Source organism: Pelophylax lessonae, assembly GCF_965119305.1.
Source record: "Pelophylax lessonae genome assembly, chromosome: 4".
Lineage (NCBI taxonomy): Eukaryota > Metazoa > Chordata > Amphibia > Anura > Ranidae > Pelophylax > Pelophylax lessonae.
Genome location: NC_138771.1, coordinates 574,034,590 through 574,059,362, shown reverse-complemented (window position 1 = coordinate 574,059,362; position 24,773 = coordinate 574,034,590). Strand labels below are relative to the sequence as shown.

General features: G+C 43.8%; 1 protein-coding gene across 1 annotated transcript in view; it reads left to right on the top strand.

Moving 5' to 3' along the window:
* Positions 1-24,773, top strand: part of PLEKHA2 (pleckstrin homology domain containing A2) — a 161,627-nt gene that overhangs the window by 79,573 nt on the left and 57,281 nt on the right. The window contains exons 6-7 of the mRNA XM_082255228.1: positions 8,510-8,635; positions 15,183-15,329. Coding sequence (XP_082111354.1) covers positions 8,510-8,635; positions 15,183-15,329 — 273 coding nt within the window. The remainder of the gene's footprint in view (positions 1-8,509; positions 8,636-15,182; positions 15,330-24,773) is intronic.

Sequence of the window (24,773 nt, the reverse complement as noted above, 5' to 3'; positions counted from 1 at the left end):
TGGAGGCCACCAGCTAACTACAAGCCACATTGCATTACAGCTCTGCCGGATGGGTTCATTTTTCCATCTCATCTCAGTTATGCTTTACACCTATATTTTGAATGCAGGACTGAGTTGTTTTTGTGTTGCTATTGGCATTTTGTGCTACACATAGCAGGAATTGTGCTCACGGGGTATTCACAACTTGGCACATGCTTAAACCTATGTTGTGGTATTGCTTGCAACTATACAAACATCTTAAGGGCATGTAGCCTGGTATGGTTCAGGAGGGATTGTGGGGGGGCTCGCTCATTCCTCCCCCCCTTTTCCCGGCCTCCTGGTCTGCATGTTTAGATAAGGGTCTGGTATGGATTTTGGGGAAGACACCCACTGCTTTTTTTTTCTTTCTTTTTTTTTAATTTTGTCGTGAAGAGCCTGGTATGGATTGGGGGGGGGGGGGGGCCTACGCTGTTTTTTTTTCTAAATTTTTAATTGTCGGAATTCATTTTTTTTCCATTTCAGCTTTCAGTGGGGAAGCCCGCTAACACCTGATGAGTAATGGGTTGTTGAGGATACGGCAGCCAGCTTACTGGCCCGCTCTTTAACAACCAGCTATTCTTCACACAGAATTGGAATCGGTCGATCATTTTTTGACGATCCGAATTAGAATCGTTCCGAAAAATTGGAATCGTTAGAAAATGAATTTACTAAACACTATAATTTGTGTTGAGTTCTAGAAAACCGAAATTTAAAGTAGATTTAAGTTTTGTATTGGTGCCAACATCCCTGATTAGAATAAGTAGTGATTTTGGTTCCTCAGGCCAGAGGGTGGGACTTTGAGGCGAAATATTAGAAAGAAAAAGTATTGAAAAGTTTAAACGTTTTATCAAAACTTCGTTTTATGATAAAACGTTTAAACTTTTCAATACTTTTTCTTTCTAATATTTCGCCTCAAAGTCCCACCCTCTGGCCTGAGGAACCAAAATCACTACTTGAATTTACTAAACACAATTAAATAATTTTCAACAAAATTTGTTACTATTTCATTTGGAGATTCGGATACATCCGAATCTTCGAATAGCCAAAAATCTGCCTGAATTTACATTCGGACCGAAACAAATGACACATGTCTAACACATATTTATTTTGGAGGTTGGTGGCTTGGGGGGCTTGTCAATCTTTTATACTACCTTCTAACATTTGCTATATTTTGTAGCAATGGTTAAATAGGTTGTGTTTTTATATACTGTTTTGCACAATTGTCTGATTATTTTGTGTTACTTTAAAGTGATATTTTATTGACATTCTTTGTTCCCAGATCTAAATGAGTTTTGTACCTTTGTTATGTAAGCAATAAAACTATGTGGAGAGACAACATTGGCCTGTCATAGTTGGGAATGGTGTCAGTAGAAAGAGGTAATTTTGTGTATTTATATGTGGGAGGTAGACAGGCTGCAGGGCATACGTCCTTTCTGCATTATATTCAGATAGAGTTAATTATTCTGTGAGAATTGGGCAGACGTCCAGAATTGTGTAACTGTTGTCTGGTTGGAGCTCAGTCACTGGTGATTAACACATTTGTGTGTAAATGTAGCTGAAGAAGCAAGAACATGTGCCAAGGGCAGATTTATTCTCGGCTTATTTTCCAGGCAGTGGAGTCAGTATTTTATCCCCGTACCCTCTGACCCGCTGCTACAACTGCCCATTGTGTTACTATCTTCACATTACCTTCTGTAGATTCATCCCACAAAGGGCAGAAGTGGTTTTCAATATACCTCACACTACAATGTAAAATTGACTATTCACTCCTCTGTTTCAATAATTTTATCATTTTATGATGTAACAAAAATTATTTAAACATTAGCATATCTTTCTTGTTTATTGACGGACACAGCTCCTGATCTTCTTGACCATAGGGTTGTAAGATTATTTTATTGCCTCCAACCAAATAAGGTTGGGACTTTATGGGCAAGTGAGGATTGAAGTTTATACAAGTATATAAGTATAAAAATGATTTATTTAAATAAAAATAAAAGATTTGTGCATTTCTTGGTGTTGGGTTAAAGACCCAAGGTGAAGATGTGAAGAAAGGTATTGAAGATCTGTGATATAAGGTGGTATGGTGACTTTTTTAGAACATATTTCTCTGTTGTTCCATGCTTGTGGAGGCTTGGAATTCAGGCAAAGAAAACATCCGAAAAGCAACCAACGCGTTTCGGCTTAATTTCAATTTTAGCCTTTATTAAGGATTTTGTCACCATATATAGTATTCGATTGCCTGTTCCATATACGACTGTTTCCCTCTGGTCCCGGAATCGCATCGAGAACCTGTGTAGGTGCTGCTCAGACTATACTGCAGAGATTTGCAGCTGTGCTGGGTGACTCCAAAAGGCTTTTATTCCAGATGTTCATCGGGTGGTAATTACCCCAAATTGATTTGTAGTCAATAGAGGCAGTCTTCAGATTGGTCCATAGGCCGCGCTTCCTCTGTGTTCACCTCTCCCTATCTTTTTATGTGACAACACTGAGGAAATGACACTTTGCTACAATGTAAAGTAGTGAGTGTACAGCTTGTATAACAGTGTACATTTGCTGTTCCCTCAAAATAACTCAACACACAGCCAATAATGTCTAAACCGCTGGCAACAAAAGTTAGTACACCCCTAAGTGAAATGTCCAAATTGGGCCCAAAGTGTTAATATCGTGTGTGGCCACTGGCCACCATTCTTTTCCTAGCACTGCCTTAACCCTTTTGGGCATGGAATTCACTAGAGCTTCACAGGTTGCCACTGGAGTCCTCTTCCACTCCTTCAGGATGACATAACGGAGCTGGTGGGTCTTAGAGACCTTGTGCGCCTTCACCTTCCCTTTGAGGATGCCCCACAGATGCTCGATAGGGTTTAGGTCTGGAGACATGCTTGACCAGTTTATCACCTTTACCCTCAGCGCAGTGGTCATCTTGGAGGTGTGTTTGGGGTCGTTATCATGTTGGAATACTGCTCCGAGGGGAGAGGATCATGCTCTGCTTTAGTATGTCACAGTACATGCTGGCATTCATGGTTCCCTCAATGAACTGTAGCTCCCCAGTGCTGGCAGCACTCATGCAGCCCCAGACCATGACACTCCCACCACCATGCTTGACTGTAGGCAAGACACACTTGTCTTTATACTCCTCACCTGGTTGCCACCACACACACCATCTGAACCAAATAAGTTTATCTTGGTCTCATCAGACCACAGGACATGGTTCCATATTCCATGTCCTTAGCCTGCTTGTCTTTAGCAGACTGTTTGTGGGCTTTCTTGTGCATTATCTTTAGAAGAGGCTTCCTTCTGGGACGACAGCTATGCAGACCAATTTTATGCAGTGTGTGGCACATAGTCTGAGTACTGACAGGTTGACCTCCCACCCCTTCAACCTCTGCAGCAATGCTGGCAGCACTCATACGTCTATTTCCCTAGGACAACCTCTGGATATGACGCTGAGCACGTGCACTCAACTTCTTTGGTCGACCATGGCAAGGCCTGTTCTGAGTGGAACCTGTCGTGTTAAACCACTGTATGGTCTTGGCCACAATGCTGCAGGCAGTGGCGGCTGGTGCTCAAAATTTTTGGGGGGGCGCAAAAAGAAAAATGTAATAGGTATTGCTTCGCGTCAAAAAACGCAGTAAAAAATTGCGTGACTTTGAAGTCATGGTACAGGCATGGCACAGGTGATGGTATAGGCATGGCATAGGTGATGGTACAGGCATGGCATAGGTGATGGTACAGGCATGGCATAGGTGATGGTACAGGCATGGCACAGGTGATGGTATAGGCATGGCACAGATATGGTATAGGCATGGCACAGGTCATGGTACAGGAGATGGTACATGCCCCCTTTCAATGCAGTGACCAGCGTACATGCCCCCTTTCAATGCAGAGACCAGTGTACATGCCCCCTTCAATGCAGAGTTCAGCGTGCGTGCCCCCTTCAATGCAATGAACATTGTGCTGTGCCCCCTTCAATGCAATAAACACTGTGCTATGCCCACTTCAATGCAATAAACACTGTGCTGTGCCCCCACAATGCAGAGTTCAGCGTGCATGCCCCCTTCAATGCAACTGTGCTGTGCCCCCTTCAATGCAATGAACAATGTGCTGTGCCCCCTTCAATGCAATGAACAATGTGCTGTGCCCCCTTCAATGCAATAAACACTGTGCTGTGCCCCCTTCAATGCAATAACAACTGTGCTATGCCCCCTTCAATGCAATGAACACTGTGCTGTGCCCCAACAATGCAGAGTTCAGCGTGCATGCCCCCTTCAATGCAACACTGTGCTGTGCCCCCTTCAATGCAATAAACACTGTGCTGTGCCCCCTTCAATGCAATAAACAGTGTGCTGTGCCCCCTTCAATGCAATGAACACTGTGCTGTGCCCCCACAATGCAATGAACACTGTGCTGTGCCCCCTTCAATGCAATAAACACTGTGCTGTGCCCCCTTCAATGCAATAAACACTGTGCTGTGCCCCTTTCAATGCAATAAACACTGTGCTGTGCCCCCTTTAATGCAATAAACACTGTGCTGTGCCCCCTTCAATGCAATAAACACTGTGCCCCCTTCAATGCAATGAACTCTGTGCTGTGCCCCAACAATGCAGAGTTCAGCGTGCATGCCCCCTTCAATGCAACTGTGCTGTGCCCCCTTCAAGCGCCACAGCATTGTCCCCCAATGATTGCAGAGCGCCACAGCATTGTCCCCCAATGATTGCAGAGTGCCACAGCATTGTCCCCCAATGATTGCAGAGCGCCAGCATTGTCCCCCAATGATTGCAGAGCGCCACAGCATTGTCCCCCAATGATTGCAGAGCGCCACAGCTTTGTCCCCCAATGATTGCAGAGTGCCACAGCATTGTCCCCCAATGATTGCAGAGTGCCAGCATTGCCCCCCAATGATTGCAGAGTGCCACAGCATTGTCCCCCAATGATTGCAGAGCGCCAGCATTGTCCCCCAATGATTGCAGAGCGCCACAGCATTGTCCCCCAATGATTGCAGAGCGCCAGCATTGTCCCCCAATGATTGCAGAGTGCCACAGCATTGTCCCCCAATGATTGCAGAGCGCCACAGCATTGTCCCCCAATGATTGCAGAGCGCCACAGCATTGTCCCCCAATGATTGCAGAGCGCCACAGCTTTGTCCCCCAATGATTGCAGAGCGCCACAGCTTTGTCCCCCAATGATTGCAGAGTGCCACAGCATTGTCCCTCAATGATTGCAGAGTGCCAGCATTGCCCCCCAATGATTGCAGAGTGCCACAGCATTGTCCCCCAATGATTGCAGAGCGCCACAGCATTGTCCCCCAATGATTGCAGAGCGCCACAGCATTGTCCCCCAATGATTGCAGAGCGCCACAGCATTGTCCCCCAATGATTGCAGAGCGCCACAGCATTGTCCCCCAATGATTGCAGAGCGCCACAGCATTGTCCCCCAATGATTGCAGAGTGCCACAGCATTGTCCCCCAATGATTGCAGAGCGCCACAGCATTGTCCCCCAATGATTGCAGAGCGCCACAGCATTGTCCCCAATGATTGCAGAGTGCGCCACAGCATTGTCCCCCAATGATTGCAGAGCGCCACAGCATTGTCCCCCAATGATTGCAGAGCGCCACAGCATTGTCCCCCAATGATTGCAGAGCACCACAGCATTGTCCCCCAATGATTGCAGAGCGCCACAGCTTTGTCCCCCAATGATTGCAGAGTGCCACAGCTTTGTCCCCCAATGATTGCAGAGTGCCACAGCATTGTCCCCCAATGATTGCAGAGTCCCACAGCATTGTCCCCCAATGATTGCAGAGCGCCACAGCATTGTCCCCCAATGATTGCAGAGCGCCAGCATTGTCCCCCAATGATTGCAGAGCGCCACAGCATTGTCCCCCAATGATTGCAGAGCGCCACAGCATTGTCCCCCAATGATTGCAGAGTGCCACAGCATTGTCCCCCAATGATTGCAGATTGCCACAGCATTGACCCCCAATGATTGCAGAGCGCCAGCATTGTCCCCCAATGATTGCAGAGCGCCAGCATTGTCCCCCAATGATTGCAGAGTGCCAGCATTGTCCCCCAATGATTGCAGAGCGCCAGCATTGTACCCCAATGATTGCAGAGTGCCAGCATTGTACCCCAATGATTGCAGAGTGCCAGCATTGTACCCCAATGATTGCAGAGTGCCAGCATTGTACCCCAATGATTGCAGAGCGCCAGCATTGTCCCCCAATGATTGCAGAGTGCCAGCATTGTACCCCAATGATTGCAGAGTGCCAGCATTGTACCCCAATGATTGCAGAGCGCCAGCATTGTACCCCAATGATTGCAGAGCGCCAGCATTGTCCCCCAATGATTGCAGAGCGCCAGCATTGTCCCCCAATGATTGCAGAGTGTCAGCGTGCGTGCTCCCTTCAAACTTACCTGGCGGCGGGGCGGCTCAGCTTCTTCCTCTTCTGCGGCGGGTCCTTCTCTCTCGTCTCGGCGGCGGGAACCGGCGGGTCCTTCTCCCTCGTCGTCTCGGCGGCGGGAACCGGCGGGCGGCCTCTCCTGTTCTCTGAGCGGCGGTGACGGTGAGTGACTGACGCACGCACCAGCACCGCCCCCATTGCGACGTCAGCGATATCCTGGATGATGATTGGTCCAGGCTGTAGACTGGACCAATCACAGCCAGGATATCAGAAAGTGGGGGTGTCCAACCGCAAAGACTTGCGCCCAGGATTACCCCCTACCCCCCCAGAAGGCAGCCAATCGGCGCCTCTTCTGGGACGTAACCCCACCCCCCCCCCAGCCCCCAGTTCCTTGGGTTCAGGCCGGCGAACCCAATTTTTTTTTTTGAACAACTTTTTTGTTCGTTTTGTTGTTTTTTTTTTTTCCTTTTTTTTTTAGGGGTAGGGGGGCGGCGCCCTGGCGCCCCCTATGCACGGGCCGCCACTGGCTGCAGGTCAGTTTCAGGGCCTTGACAAACTTCTTATAGCCTAGGCCATCTTTATGTAGAGCAACAATTTTTTTTTTCAAATCCTCAGAGAGTTCTTTGCCATGAGGTGCCATGTTGAACCTCGAGTGACCAGTATAAGAGAGTGAGAGCGATAACACCAAATTTAACACACGGCTCCCCATTCACATCTGAGACCTTGTAAATTCTACCCCAAACTCGCTCATCCATGTCTTAATAGATCTTGCTTCGTGCACTGGTCCAAATCATTTGGTGGAGGGGGGATTATGGTGTGGAGTTGTTTTTCCAGGGGTTGGGTTTGGCTCTTTAGTTCGAGTGAAGGGAACTCATAAACCATCAGCATACTAAGAGATTTTGGATAATTTCATGCTCCCAACTTTGTGGGGAAAAGTTTGGGGATGGCCCCTTCCTGTTCTGACATGACTACTTCTTGTCCAACATCAGTGCCTGACTTCACAAATGCGGTTCTGGAAGAATGCTCAAACATTCCCATAGACACACTCCTAAAGCTTGTGGACAGCCTTCCCAGAAGATTTGAAACTGTTATAGCTGCAAAAAGTGGGCCAACTCAATATTGAACCCTACAGACTAAGACTGGGAAGCCAATAAAGTTCACGTGCGTGTAAAGGCAGACGTCCCAATACCTTTGGTAATATAGTGTGTGGGTGTATATACAGTATATATATATATATATATATATATATATATATATATATGGACAGAACGGCACAGAGCCCACTTATAATGTAGCAGATGATGCAAGTACGAATAGGAGGGTCGCACACCACTGCTATCATCCACAAGAAACTGGTTCTGCCATGGTGCTCTGTCTAAAGAACCTTCAACAAAGTTTCTTGTGGATAATACCAGCGGTGTACGTCACTCCTTTTCAACTGGCATAGAATTGTATTATTCTCATAATAATTATAAGCAGATGTCCAGAGCCCCCCCCTGCTTACATCAGACATTTAAGATCCCCCCCCCCCCCACCATCAGAAGTCAAGAGTCCTTCACCCTCCCTTACATTACAGTTCACCCCCCTTGTGCTCCTGCCGGGAATAAGCTGGGGGCAGAACTAGGAAGCAGACAGTGCAGTGTCAGGAGGAGGAACAGAGGAAGGATGGAGTCAGTTGCCAGACTCTGCTAAATGCTGAGATCAGGGAAGGCAGAGACCAGGGGGTGCACAGAGAGCTGCAGGATCTGTAGGAGGAGCTCTGTCCTCCTCCCTCCTGCCAACTGCTGAAACAGGGCAGAGAAAAGCCTCTCCGCAGCTTCACGGAGAAGTGCAGGATAAAGCAGAGGAGTTCTGTCCTCCTCTCAGCCACTGACTTCCTAAACAAGGTGGGGGTGGAAACGAGAGGGGTACTGCAGCTGCAGGAGAGGTGCAAGGGCCACATGAAATGGCCTGGAGGGCCAAATTCAGCTGCGGGCCTTGTGTTTGACATGTTTCCTACACTAATAAATGTTTGTTAAAGCACTTCAGGTAATGATCACTTTCCCTGATTCGTGCATAATATTCTTCTATAAACCTGGATTATTCTCTTTTTTCAGGTACCTCGACCAGGTTGCACTCCATTATCTGAGACAGGATCTACAGGCCCTGCAGAGAAAAATGCACCAGTCCCATACAAGATGGAAATAATTGGTGGAGTGGTTGTGCAAACACCTCTGATCCAGGTTGGTCATATATGTACACACACACACAGAAATACACCTGAAAACCCCAGTGCATAGTTGCCAACATTCCCAAAAACATTTCGGGACACTTTTTTTTACAGAAAGCCAGAGTAGGCGGAGTAGTATGTTATTTGGTGTTGGGAATTAATTTTATGGGTGTGGTTGATCCTCAGAAAATTGTGCGGTGCGAAAATGGGCATGGTTTAAATTACGCTAAATAATGGGCGTGGCTTAACCACTTAAGGAGCGGAAGGTATTAGCACCTTAATGACCAGGCCATTTTTTGCTATCGCGGCACTGTGTTACTTTAACTGACAATTGTGCAGTTGTGCAACGCCGTACCCAAATAAAATTGATGTCCTTTTTTTTCCCACAAATAGAGCTTTCTTTTGTGGTATTTAATCACCTCTGCAATTTTTTTTGTGCTATAAACAAAAAAAGAGCAACAATTCTTAAAAATATATATATATATTTTTTACTTTCTGCTATAAAACATTCCCAATAAAAAAAATGTAAAAATGTATTTTTTTCATTAAAATTTAGGCCAATATGTATTCTGTCACAAATTTTTGGTAAAAAAAATCCCAATAAGTGTATATTGATTGGTTTGAGCAAAAGTTATTGCTACAACTATGGGATAGATTTATATAATTCCGGCCAGATCGGACACCTAACTGACATTTTTGACACTTTTGAGGGGACCAGTGACATCACTACAGTAATCAGTGCTAAAAATATGCACTGTTACTGTACTAAGGACACTGGCAAGCAAAGGGGTTAACACCAGGGGCGATGAAAGGGTTAAGTGTGTTCCTAGGGAGTGCTTTATAACTGTGTGGGAATTGTGCTCACTGGATCAACACAGAGACCTGTGTTCCTAAATAGGAGGAACACAGGATACCTGTGTTCATCACTGACAGAACAGCGGTCTGCCTTGTTGTTTACATCGGCAGACCACCATGCTGTCTCCATGGGGAGCGATCAAGGGTGCCCGGCAGACATTGCGTCTGCCGGACCCACTGATTGGCTTCCCCTCTGACCAATCGGCACACATGAACCCCCACTATATATTACACAAAGCGACGTACATGTACGTCGTTTCACGCAACAGAGCCGACCTGCCGCAGTAAAACTATGGAGGCTGGTTGGCAAGTAGTTAAAGGGTGTGTGGTTAAATAGAGTCTGTTTACATCAGCCTGTCCATAGGGATGCATAGACCTTCCCATCAGGAACTTAAAAATTGACAGGCAGACATGATTGGACCCACTGTGTGAAAGGGGCCATAGTGATCAGCGGCTGACTGGCAATTTTTGGCCCAGGGGACAAGTACAAACCAGAGACTCATGGTGCATCAATTCGGCCCCCCTCCCACTCCCCCTCTTCCCTGTCTCATCTTGACCCCTATTCCAGGCTGCAGCTCTGCTCCAGGTACTCTCTACTCGGCCGCCGAATCCAGGTTCCCAACCTGGCCAGCTGGGGGGTGGTTCGGGGAGCTGGGACAGTTCGATCGTGGCTAGTGAGGGGCTATAGGGGAGGAGAGTCTCCAGTAGGGCCTGGAACCGGCCTATGCTCAGACACAGTTTACACCATCCATGCTGGGGGAGGAGGCCTGCAAGCTGTCCTTGTCTTCATCCCACATACAGTAGGTCAGCGGTGGGGACTTTTTACTTCTCTTCTCCAGGAATTCTTTGGGCATGTCTGTGGCGGGAGTGGTGCAGTCTTTTTTATGGGGCATCAAAGCGGCCCTGGGGGCAATTTCCCCCCTGCCCCCTGGCCCAGTCCTCTCCTGATAGTGATGGTGTCAGCAAGGAGTGACTATGGGAAATTGGGTTTAAAACTGCACTGCCCAATTTCTCACAGTCGGGACAGTGCTACATGGAAACAGGAGATACCATCTTTGTCAGCTAACAGCATTTCTTTACTTCTATCTCAAAGTCTAAAAGATAGAAGTAAAGAGTGCTGTTAGCTGACACATACCACTGTCTTTACTGTGAGAAATTGAGCAGTGCAGTTTTAACCACCTCAATACAGGGCACTTTTACCCGCTTCCTGCCCAGGCCAATTTTCAACTTTCAGCGCTGTCATACTTTGAATGACAATTGCGCGATCATGAAACACTGTTCCCAAATTCATTTTTTATCATTTTCTTCCCACAAAAAGAGCTTTCTTTTGGTGGTATTTATTCACTGCTGGGATTTTTTTTTTTTTTGCTAAAAAAAATGAAAAAATACCAACATTTTGAAAATAGAAAAAGTTTTTCTTAATTTCTGTCTGAAAATTATGTAAATAAGTAATTTTTCTCCTTCACTGATGTGCGCTGATGATGCTGCACTGATGGGCACTGGTGAGGAGACTCTAATATGCAGCACTGATAAGTGGCACTGATATGCAGCACTGATAGGCACTGATAGGTGGCACTGATATGCAGCACTGATAGGCGGCACTGATAGGTGGCACTGATGGGCACTGAAAGGCAGCACTGATTGGCCTCACTAATGGTCACAGATTGGCCTCACTGATGGACACAAATCAGCATCACTGATGAGCACGGACTGGTGTCACTGATGGGTACAGTTTGACATCACTGACGGACCCAGACTGGTGTCACTAATGGGTACAGTTTGGCATCACTGATGGGCACTGTTGATGATCAGTGCCCTGATTACCTATACAAGTCTCCCCTGTGATGCTGCTGATCAACTCTCCTCACATTCAGTGTCAGTGTGAGGTGAGGAGAGCCGATAAATGGCATCTCCTTGTTTACATGTGATCACTTGTGATTAGACACAGCGGATCACATGGGTAAAGAGCCGGGGACGTGGCTCTTTATCGAGATCGGGATCACGCCATGTCCCAGGGACACAGCATGCCCGCAAACACCGCCCTGCGTCAAGACTGGGGGACCTCATATGACGTTGACCCAGAACAAGAGGTGATCCTGCCCGCCGTCATTTGTCTATATGGTGGGCGGGAGGCGGTTAAACCCAATTTCTCATAGTCCAGTGACTGCTGGATAAAAAAAATGTTTACCTTCAAAGTCCCCCGTAACATCAGAGCCCTCCTTTAACATTAGAGCCCCCCTTTACCTTCAGAGGCCCCCTCTACCATAAGAGCCCCTCTTTACCATCAGAGCCCTCTTTTATCATAAGAGCCCTACTTTGACTATCAGAGCCCTCCTTTACCATCAGAGCCCCCCTTTAACATCAGAGCCCTCCTTTACCTTTAGAGCCCCCCTTTACCATAAGAGCCCTTCTTTTTCCGAACAGAATCCTCCTTTACCATCAGAGCCCTGATTTTACCATGAGAGCCCCCCTTTAACATCAAAGTCCTCCTTTAACATCAGAGCCTCAACTTACAGAAAGTGCCCTCCTGCTGCTGGAACTGTGCATGGCGGGGAAGGCGAGAAGGAAAGGAGAAACCATCCCGTTCTAGATAAGACATCACAGGGCAGGTGGGGAGGGGGCTTGGCAGATGGAAACAACATTTAAACAACAATGGTTCTACTTACAAGTTGAGAGATCAGGAGAGCACTACAGTGGAGCAGAATAGTCTATGTTGGGACTCTGGGCACCAGACTGCTGGCATGTGCCAAGCATGGCAGGAGGTTGAAAATACAGTGGGAATGCTACACTGACTCTGACTGGACCGACCTTCCACTGACGTCACCTGTTGGAGTCTGCATAATACAGGATGGATTGCATCCCTATCCTTTTCCACGCCATGCTCCTCCTAGGGGATGTTCTTTCAGACATCCACTGGGCTAGTGAAAGTTTCTGCTGGGGGAAGGGAAGAAAATTTGTCCCCGATCTCTGTCCACATGAGCAGCAATATAGCAAATCATTGCACCTCAATGTGCATGCACCTAGCTGCGGCAGCAATGTTAAAATGCCCCGATGTTTGTGCAGAGTTGCGACTGATAATGACACAAAAAAGTCAGTGTCAGGGAACGGGTCTGATTTCCAGGACTCTGGCCAGGTCAAGGACCTGCCGCCACATTTGACCAAAATCCGCAAGTGTTCCAGCTAATCCGTGACTGTTGGCAACTATACCAGTGGTTTGTCATTCTGGTTCTCTTGTACTTTAGTCAATGATCTTTCATATTTTATGGAAACTGGAATCACCAGCCATGACACAGAAAATCAGCATGCATGATCGTAGGCGCCTCAATGTTGAATGTAACACAGTAGGACTCAGTAGGAGGAAGGGGCTGGGGGTGTTGGGGTGTGTCAGATCACACTGAGGGCAGCTCATACTGCCAAGCATAGGAGTTTTCTTCTGAGACGAGGGTAGGCTTACAAAAATAAAAATAAGACAATTATCATTTACTAATTTGAGACACCCTAATTTGATTTGCATAATTTTCTCATAAGCTACTACTGGGAATTAAGTGCTGTTGTAGTTGAAAAAAAATGGAGCTGCAGTCTTATTGTGGCACAGACTAGAGCAGTGGTCCCCAAACTACAGTCCATTGCTTTTAAATGGCCCCAGGGCAATATTCATCTCCCTGGCATGGAAAATTCCATCCACTGACCCCAACTGTTGCCCACAATTCCTCCCACTGACACCATTGTTGTGGCACTATTCCTCCCACTGACACCAACAAAGGGACACTGTTCCTCCCACTGATACCAATGACACAAATATTATTCCTTCCACTGGCACCAATGATGGGCCACCTTTCCTTCCACTGACACCAAGAATGGGGCACTGTTCCTCCCATCGACTCCATTCATGGGATACTATTTCTCCCACTGACACCAATGATGAGGCACTGTTTTCTCCTCTGAAACCAAGAATAAAGCATTATTTCTTCTCTAATTTAACCACAGGCAGTAGGTTGTTTTTTCCCCACCAACCACCAACTCTGGTTCATTTTAACTCAAGCTCACCATCAAGTGGAGGGTATTGTATATTTTTGCTGACCACTGATGCTGAGACGTTTTCTACTCCTACTGACCACAATTTGCCCCCCCCCCCTTTAGTCTTAGGGACAGTGACCTTGTCCTTTGTTTAGAATGTTTAATTACCCCTGAAATGGAGTATGCATACCACTATTTAGTTCTTGGGAACATCTTCCTTCCACATACTAGACTGTACATTAATGCAGACAGAATACATCAAAAAGTGGATTAGCAGATGTACATTTTTTACAGGTTTCCCTATGGTGACAACAAGGAATGCCTATGTACTGAGTGTCAGCATGGGCACTTATAGTCTTCAATGGAGGTGCATGTAACTGGGTGAATACATGGGAGACCAATTGGAAGACAAAGCGTTGTCGCCCCACAACAAAAAGTGCTTGAACAACGTACTATATGATAGGATTGCTAAGTATTAAAAAATAATTGAAAATTACCTTTGAAATGCCCATAACATGTTAAAGATCATAAGAAATTTTAGTTACAAATATATAATGTTGCATTTTTAAACTTTATTAAGAACCACTAAAGAGACCCTGTTCCAGACCATTCATTTCAACAAAAATGTTTTCATGTGATAATATGTGCATTTAACATATACTGTATGTTATATACCTGTACATTCCTCAGGTTTAAACATCCAATAGGCCTGGGACTACTGCAAAGTTCTGTCATCTTGAATGTGATGTCAGAAGCCCCAGCAGACATGTGGCCCAGGTTATGAATGTGGACCAACATAAAGTTGTAAACCTACTTATGTATGTTGATTTTTGGGAATTTTTCGTAAAAATGCATTTACGTTTAGCAAACACATGCGGCCGAATAAAAATTTGATAGTGTCTGTGACAGACCCAACCGGGACAGGGGCTTTTGGAGGGGAAGGCAGGGTAGCTTCTTGCCTACTGACTATTGGCCCTGGATTTTGAGGGGGCTCTATTCTTTGGGAGGTGTGTGCCTGGGAGACCCTTGGAGTGGTTTTGCTTCAGATTCCAGGCCATGTCTCCCCAAAACACACAGACTCTGGACAGATTTGGGGCCTCTGTGCCCAAACCAGCAATGACTACTTCAACCCCCTCCTGGACTCTAAGCAGAAAATTATGATCAGATTAGTACAAACAACCCAATGCTGGTGTCTCCTGCTGCTTTGTGTAAGTCTGTGTATTAGGTGTCTTTCTTTTATTGTATAATTCTCCTATTGTGTGCCTCCTAGGTGTGAAATCCCATTGTTAATTGAGTCACCTATTGTTTCTGTCTGTCTGCTAATCCTCTTGGAGATGTGATTATTATCATGTCTACTTTATCTCATTACCAAACCATTGTAAGATGTGTATGTGTTTATGTTAGCTGTTAATTAGATGTGCTGTTAGATGTACTGATGATATTACTGTACATTTTTTTAAGTTGGTGACAGAGTCTCTTTAAGATGAACTCAAGCAACAAAACATCAAACAAGAGCTTAAAACATCACCCTAACAATGGGGCTTGACATATGAAGCCATCAAATGTTTGCCCAGTGTGCGCTGTCCTATTGGCCCTTTGGTTCTTCTTTAATTAATCAAGGGCATACCATCCAGAGTTTGCTGAACTTCATGTCAAATAGTGACTGTTGACGTTTGTTTGTTTTTCAGAACGGAGGTGAGTGTCCCGATGTCAAGCCAACTGAATTGGTCCCTCATATGTCTCTCCAGCCCAGTCAAAGCTACATACCTGTGAATAAGCATATGCCCTCGCACTCTGTTCTGAAGAGTGGCTATTGCGTCAAGCAAGGAAATATGGTAGGAAACGCTCTGTACTGCTCTGTACTGTCCACTCAGTGTTATCTTGGTGGTATTTGCCTTTACTTGACTTCAACAGCTGTAATTTTACTTTCAAGTTATTGCCGTTTCCTTTCCTGGCAGGCAGCCTTTAAATTTGAAATACCTTCTCTACCTGATCGGGGCTCAGAGTTAACTGGGCAAAGTCCAGTGTTTTACCTATAGATAGTGGTGCTCAGGTGCTTGCTGCTCCTGACATACCTTTATCCTGGGTCTCTACTATTAATTATCTTGGGGTTGTAATCTCCACTAAAGTGACAGACTTTTGGGTTTCTTAATCTACATCCTTACATTCCTTCCTTTTAATATGCAGTTGGAGGCATGGAAACACTTGCCCTTATCGTTGGGTAGGATTAACCTCCTTTCAATTAGGATTTTACCGATTATCTTGTACTTCTTGCGAAATTCCCAAGGGACCCAGTGGGTCCCTTGTTCATATTTCAGAAAATTGAGGGCCTATTTAGTTCTTTTTGTGGTCATCATCCCACCTTAGAATAGGATTATGAGCTCTCCAGGAGCCTTTGGGCCAAGAGGGACTTGTGCTGCCTGATCTATATAAGTATTTTTTAGCATGTCAGATGGTATTTGCATGTAGATGGCTGATAAGGGAGGATGGGAATGCAGCCACGTTGTTGGAGGTGGCTCTGATAGGCTCATATGAAGGACTGCATTATTTGTTCTTTAGGAGACCTCAGGGCTATACTGTACTAACAGGCTCTATCTGGGTGACTGTTAAGGCATGGGATAAGGTAAAGAACATTATTCAGCCTGAGGGTACTAACTATTCTCCCTCTACGCCACTCTGGTATAATCATCATCTGCAGATCCCATTCTGTGGGCAGAGAAGGGAGCTAGGCAGGTTAAGGATATAGTAGGAAGTGGGCGACTGTTTACTTTTGGCAAACTTAAATCCAAAGTCCAACACCAAAGTCAGTACTTCTTCTGCTACCTGCAACTGCGTCATGCTTTTCTTTCTGAATTTGGGAGCACAACTCTACAGATCTAATCCTCAGACTTGGAGCAGTTGCTAGCATTGGAACAACTCACTAAAACACAGTCTGTTTTATTCAAAGAATTGTTTATGGTCAGACCAAAACCCATTGAAAAGTGCAGGGAGTGGTGGATGTCCAAGGTGATAACTGGGATGATATGTGGGATTGCATTTGCAAGTATTTAGTGTCATCCTGGTACTGCCTCATTCAATACAAAATTCTGCAAAGAATTTATTATACTCCAGCCAGACTTACCAGGATTTATGCTTCTGACTTGGCGAATTGTAGGCATTGCGAGCATTCCCCAGCAGATTTTGAACATATCTTTTGGCAATGCCCGCTAATACAGCTTTTCTGGCAGGAGGTGGCTTACACTCTTGAAAACGTTACAGCCCTTCATGTACCCATAACTATTGCTGTGTGTTAACTTGGCCTAGTGGAGGAACTGGCGCCCCTTAGGGCACAGAGAACTTTACTGTTGATTAAGTTATTTTACGCACGTAAGGAAATTCTTCTCTATTGGAAGAAACCTGAGGCCCCTTCAGTAGCTTTGCGGAAAGACTTAATTAATAATTTTCTTAATTCTATAAAGCCACTTACCAAAATAGAGGCTGCCCCAAAAAGTTTAAGGTGTGGCATAGTTGGATGTCTGACATATCCACCCTTGCATGAGGCTGTCCCGGTTGCACATGAGTCTGGAAGGTTCTTCCTGTTTGAAATAACCCTGTTGTGGAGTCATTAGGCTAACATGGCTGTGGGATTCCTGTGATGTCCGTATTGTCATGCTGAAATTTTACTAGGATGCTTTTAAAAAAACACTTATTACTTATCTTTTTAAGGTGTTGTACTAGGGGTGGGGGGTTGATGGGTAATTTTGCCTTTTATGGTTCTTCTTTGTTACCTGACTGCGCCAGTAATTGTCGTTGTAATTATTTTCTTTTTGAGTTTTGGGATTTCTATGATACCTTGTTTGTATAATGCTTTAAAATGAATTAAAAAAAAAAAAGTATTACAGTTTCCATGCAATGCAGCTGTGTATTCAACAAAAATGTACTTCCTGAGATATATTGATCTAACTTTGAAATGTAGCTCAAGCCAAACAGCTGTGTACTGTTGAAATGTATATATACTCTTAGAGTTGTTTTATCTGCCAAAAGATTGCATAGGAGTACACATACTTTCGTGATTCATTCATCTCTGTTCTGCTGTAATGTGTACAGCAAAAGGAAAAGAACAATGCGATTCAGTTCAGTGCCATTGTCCGTCTTCTACCCTACCTTCAAGCTTTCTACCCATCAGCTTATAGAGTGGGCTGTAAGCTCAAACCCTGGGGCAGAGTAATATTAAAGGTTTTCACATTCTTAAAATTTCAGTGCATATTGGGTAACTAGTCAAAAAGGATGTAAAAATTTGAAGGTGGTTTTTAAGGGTGCAATGAGCTTTAAAGTGCTCCTGAGTGTTATGAAAGTTTCATGTGCCAAAAAAAGCCTCTGTTAGCCTTAACATGGTTTTCTTTTTCACAGATCGAAACCAGTAAAAAAAAAGGAAAAAAATAGCGAAACAACAATAGGCAAATAACTATTAACTATAAATAAAAATAGTTAATAGTTATAAAAAGCACAAATACGAAGAACACTAAAGTAAAAATGTATCAACTAACATAAACCCAACCCAACAGCACATCTACAAATTACATGAAAAACATAATAAATTCAGTGAGTGAAAACGAGGTTCAGGTTTAGACAAATTTTGCAGATGGTAAAATGGGTAATTTTGGGACAAAATGAACTGAAATTAAAATTTTATTCATCCATATTATAGGCAGTGTGACACTGGCCAGTGGCTAAAATGTAACTGCCACCTTTCTTACTTGAATTCGCTCCCTCACTGGCTGAACCACAGCAGAGGCATTACTACAACCCAGGGGCCCCGATGCAAGAAACCAGGACTCCCCTGACCCCTGGCCGGGGCCCCTCCATGATGGTGAAACACCAGGGCCTGGGCGCAAATGCGACCTTTGCGACCCTGATAGTTACACCACTGGCATCAGTAGTTTTTTTCTTTTTGTTATTTTTTTTATTATTGTTTTTTTTTTACCATTTTATTTTATTTATTTATTTTTTTACAATTTTTAAGTAGCCCCGTTGGGGGGCTTTGGAGAAATATTAGGGGTCTAAACAGACTTCAGATTTTTTCCCCTTTGAGACAGGAAATGGAGATTGGGGGCTGTGTCCTCAATCTTCTTCTCTGCAGCCCTAGCAACACAGAAGAAATGGACAGGAATAGCTCTATAAAGAGCTTCCTGTTCATTCACAAACTGAAACATAGTAAACACAGTTTACTATGCCTCAGTTATGAATGAACAGAGTCTTTTTTCTAATCATTAAGACAAGGAAGGGGACAGAAAATTACACATTTACTGGCCCCTTCCCCATTCTCCATCCTGGTACATTTCGTACAGCAGCTAGTGAGAGAGGGGAGGGGGGAACTTGGCAGCGCTGTGGGGGATGGGGCGGGGTGTACACAGGAGCCCATTGACAGCAGTAGATGGGTAGGAGGCAACGTGCAGGGTAGAGGAACCAATCCCCTCTGTTTTCCTCCTACAGCCGATTAAAGGCTGCAGGAGGAAAACGGAGGAGATTGGTTCCTCTATATGCGGCCCCCGTTGCGCTTCATTTCCTGGTGTACAGGAGCATGGGGCCGGGTCCTAAATGTGACCCCTCTACATACACCCTGCCTTACTTGATTGGCCGATGAAGGAGTGGCACTGTAGCCTTTCTAAAAACTGACAGGGGATCTAATTGTTCTCTACTCTATACAAAACTAGCATAAAAAGTTAAGTTGTATTTATGCATTTATGTTATATGTGTACCATGATGGATGTAGGATTATTTTTCATTCTGCAGATCAGACTAAGCCCAATGGGCGGCCATGCTTCCTGGCACCTTTGTACACCATTATAATATATATCTTTAGGTTAAAACTGATAATAATTGTGGAAGAAAATGATTGAAAAAAAGAAAATGAAATCTCCTGCAGAATAATGTCATAACTTATCTTAAAACAAAACCCTCCAGCGGGGTGCTGTCACTGTTGACAGGACTTCCATCTTCATCCAGTCTTCCTTCTGGGTTCACGAGCTCCAGCTGTTTAAATGCTGAGCCGTGATGGTGTCCCTTCCGCACTCGGGATCCATGATCGTGGCACAGCACTTTGAAGGGACGGCATACTTGGTATGCAATCACTTCAGAGCGCAGTGCGCATGTGCAGGTGACGTCACAGGCTGCAAGAATAGCAAATATCTCTTAAACCAGGGTTTCTCAACAAGGGTTCCTCCTGAGGTTGCTAGGGGTTCCTTGAGAAATGGGCAATTTCTGCCTCTCAGATAAGTTCCCAATGACACAATTGTTCCTTTTAGCTATCTGTAAGGGGGGTAATTCTTCCCAATGATGACGAGTAAGGAGCATTCTTCCCACTGACTGTCACACTAATGTGTCATGAATTGTAGATTTTAAATTTTTAGCAGGGGTTCCCAGAGACCAGAAATTTATTTAAAGGGTTTCTCTGTGTTGAAAAGGTTGAGAAAGGATGTCCTAAACGGTGCAGGTTTAAGAGATATTCCTTGTACCTATAGGTAAGTTTAATTGTAAGCTTATCTGTAGGTACATGTCAGCAGTGTGAACTACCACTTTAAGATCGAGTAGGACATTTTTTTTGCAGATTTAGATATAGTGCAGGGTAGTGCAAATATCTAAAGGGATATGTTGTTTTTTTTTAAAAAAAAAAAAAAAAAACATCCTATTAGGTCTGTTTAGCATTCATGCAGATTTTAACAATAATGAATTTTGGTGTTTTTGGTTTACACTTTGCAGTTGTAAAAACCGAGGCACTTGATGTCAGCTTGAACTTCTAGCCTTCCCTTGTGGTTGCTGAGGGACTTTATTAATATGTATTTTTTGTTTCTGTTTTTTATTCCTCCCACCTTACTGAGAAGAAATGGAAACCTTTTCGTAGAAAAAGTCACTACTACTCTACCACAACCCCAGTCATACAAACCAGGAAGAATTTATATAAAAAAAAAAAACAAGACAATGTAACCAGAGAGATTATAATAATGTAGACATGCAAAAAAGCCCTCCACTAAGCTAGTGCTAAATAAAGGGTTTATTCCTCATTGTAAGATAGTGGACAGAGCCTTGCAAATCATTCCATTATGCCCCTTGGTCAACTGTACATCCAGGACTGCATAGATATAGCTTAACAATTTAAGTACTAGCCTGTAATATACCTTCATCACCAATCCATTTTTCAGTTTTCAGTGTTGTGATAGTTTGTACTTAAATTAGTTTTACATCAATCTTTAGAAAGAGATAGAGCTTTATTTTGGTGGTATTTATTAGCCACTAGGTTTTTATTTTTTTTACTATTTAAAGCAAAAATAAAACAAAGATTTAAAAAATAAAAAATCTTATTTCTGTTAACCACTTAAGCCCCGGAAGATTTTACCCCCTTCCTGACCAGGGGGTATTTTGCGATTCGGCACTGCGTGACTTTAACGGACAATTGCGCGGTCGTGCGACGCTGTATCTAAACGAATTTGGCGTCCTTTTTTTCCCACAAACAGAGCTTTCTTTTGGTGGTATTTGATCACCTGTGTGATTTTTTGATCATGCGCTATAAACAAAAAAAGAGCATCAATTTTGCAAAAATAACAATATTTTTCACATTTTTTATATGAAATTCCCCAAAAAAATGTAAAAATCAAAATCTTTTAACTTTTTCGGCCAATTTGTTTTATGCTACATATGTTTAGTAAAAAAAATTGCAAAAAGCGTATTTTGATTGGTTTGCGCAAAAGTTATCGCGTTTACTAACAAAGGGAAAGATTTTTTTCATTTTTGTTGTTTTTTTTTTTAACGCGTAATGGCGGCGATCTGCGATTTTTTTTTCGGTACTGCGACATTGCGGCGGACAGATCGGACCCTTGACTGACATTTTTGACACTTTTGGGGTTACCAGTGACATTTCTACAGTAATCAGTGCTATATATATGCACTGTTACTGTAAAATTACACTGGTAGTTAAGGGGTTAACTTTATTTGAGAGGGAGGGGTGGTGTGTGTCCCTAGGGGCGTGTTTCTTACTGTGATTGGCTGTGGCTTGAAGTGTAGGAACAGTGATCAACGGTCCTACATAGTAGAACCGTATGATCATTGTTTCTACACAGGGGAGAATGACAGGTGGCTTGTTTACATCAGCCGCCTGCCTTTCTCCCTCTGCACCGACGATCGCCGAGTGACCGGCGGACATCGGGTCCGCCGGTCACACGCGCGGGGGGGTCCGTGGCCGCGTAGTACTACGTCGCTCTGCTTGTGAGGGGCTGACTGCCGACGTAAATAGTTGTGCGGCAGTCGGCAAGTGGTTAAAGCAAAAATAAAACAAAGATTTTAAAAAATAAAAAATCGGTTTACCTTACTTTCTGTTAAAAAACGCATCAAATAAAAATGCCAGGGAAGAACGTATATCCTGAACCTATAACCTAACGTATAATGTATAACGTATAACGGATAACCTGATCCTTTTTGAAAAGTAGCCACCCCAAAGGTGATCACATTTTTTCCCACATTTTTTTTGTTACCATGCTGGTATTGAGGTGGTTAAAATATAAAGCTTGGTAATGTTGCACTGGATACAGAGCATACAGGTCATACACAGAGGGTGGAGGTGGTGGATGGGTAAAGTGATTGTAAAGGTTGTCATTTTTTTTTTTAAATAACAAACATATTTTACTTACCTGTTTTGTACAATGGTTTTGCACAGAGCAGTCCCGATCCTCTTATCTTTGAGTGCCCTGCTGGCGGTCCTGGCTCCTCCCTCCTGCCGATTGCCCCCACTAGCAAGCCTCTTGCTATGGGGGCACTAGAGCAGGCTCACTCTCAAGCCACTCCCCTGTGAATGGACATTGTCCATTCACACACAGAGCGTGGCTCAGACCCCCTCCCCCCTACTCTTTTCCTCATTGGCTCACTGGCTTTGATTGATATAAGAGCCAATGAGAATAAAGAGACTCGGAAGAGCCGCTGCTCTAATGCACATCACTGGAACGAGGTGGGGCTCAGGGAAGTATAAGGAGGGGGGGGGGGGGGGGGAGAGAGCTACATCCAAAAAGTTTTTTATCTTGATACATAGAATACATTAAGGTAAAAACCTTTTGCCTTTAGAACCACCTTAATGGAAAAGGCACATATATTAGGAGGATAAAGATCAGATGTTCAGATATATAGGGGGGGAAGGAAAAGGTTAAAAACAATTCTTGATCTGCCACTATGCCGCAATCTAATCTATGCTGCAATCTAGAACTAATGAGTGACCTATTCATTTATTAGTTTCTCTTTCCTTCCCTTCTTCCATTGTGAGAGGAAGGGGAGGGCTTTGGAGGGCATTCCAATGTAAACTATACACTGTTTACATTTATGATCATTGTGATTAGTCAGCACAGCAATCATATGGTACAGAGCCATTCTAATCGGCTCTGTACACTTTCGGGGGAATTCATAAAGAGCGGGGGATCTGTCTGCTGATTCCCTGCTGGTGACTACAGTTTATGTGGAGGGGACATGGACCAAGCCTGCTCTGCTCTATAGGTGGTTGGGTGTAAATGCACCCTGCTGTCCATTTACACCCGACTGCCCTCCGATCCATTCTACCTAGATGGAGGGGGACGGATCCCCTTCCATTTTTCTTTTTTAGTGGACCAGATCAGATTGGAGGTAGACAGGTGTAAACTGACACAAGCTATTTACACCCACCGGTCCATAGGGGTGAATGGAGGGTGCAAACAGGTCTGCTTGAAAACTGAAAAGCAGGACCTGTTTGGACCCTTCATGGGAAAGGAGCCTTAGACGTTTTAAACTTAGGAGTCTTGTAACTAGGTGGGTGGAACCTGTTCGGGATTTTCACACATTAGTTCCCAATCAAGTCTGCTCCCCTTAGGATTAATAGCAGACAATTGTGGAATCCCTAGCCAAAAGAAAGCCTACTATTGGCCATAGAATCTGCTCCCTGCATGCTATCATTTAGAAGGCGAGACTAGACCTGGGGAACTAGAGTCTCAGCTTCCACCTTAGGCTGTGCCCACTGTAGCATCACTGGTTGGTAGGAGGCTGTTGGCTGTGAAGCCAACAGTATCCTTAAAGTGGAACTTCACTCTCTCAATCAACATGGACTATTTTTAATCCTTATGCTGTTAGCATTAGTAAATAGACAGGAAAGCAAATCATATTTACTTGTTTTAAACTTTTTTTTATACATTTCTAAAGTTACTTCCTAGTTTCCAGGCCTAGGGAAATGGTGTCACTCATCCCAGGAGTCTTCAGGAGAGGAGGGAAGGTTCTCAGCTCAGCCTATGACTGAGCTAATGGCATATGGTTTCCAGGAAGTAAATGATACACAAATCATCTACCCTTACTCAATATGGCCACTGCCAGAAATGCCAGGGGGTGTTTTTTTCAAATTGATTTCTCAGCAAAATAAAGCATGGAGACATGGATGGATAGGGGAGATTGCGTGAATTTTAAAAATGAATAAAATATAATTTTTTGTTTGTGGTGCTCAAATGCAGTGCAGTTTCACTTTCAGGGTTTAGTTCACCTTTACCAAAAACTGTCTATGCAGATCAGGGACATCTGTAGTTAAAAACAAACTGTGCACGTCCTGTGTGGTGAAGGTGAGCAGTAATAGCTGAGCTTCTTGTAGCAATGTCCTGGGATTTTTCAAGCCAGGCTTCATGAGGCATGTAAATGGTCTACAATACATATAAAAAGTTGGCAGACAGTAGGAACTGCCCTAAGGACCATATATATGAGCCACTGGGGAATGGTTCCAAAAATCAATAACACAAATAAATATAAAAATGTCACAAACTTTATTAAATACAAAAATATCAATTAAAAAAAAATATAGAAACTGGAACTCTCCACCATTACCAATTATTAAATATAAAAATATAAAAAAAAATAATATAGAAACTGGAACTCTCCACCATTACCAATTATTAAATATAAAAAAAATTATAGAAACTGGAACTCTCCACCAGTATCAATTATTAAATATAAAAATATAAAAAAAAAATAATATAGAAACTGGAACTCTCCACCAGTACCAATTATTAAATATAAAAATATAAAAAAAATTATAGAAACTGGAACTCTCCACCATTACCAATTATTAAATATAAAAATATAAAAAAAAATAATATAGAAACTGGAACTCTCCACCAGTACCAATTATTAAATATAAAAATATAAAAAAAAATATAGAAACTGGAACTCTCCACCAGTACCAATAAAAAAAAAAAAGACAGCGTTGTCTAAACGTAAATGGTGTACATCTATTGGCATTATTCAAATTTAGT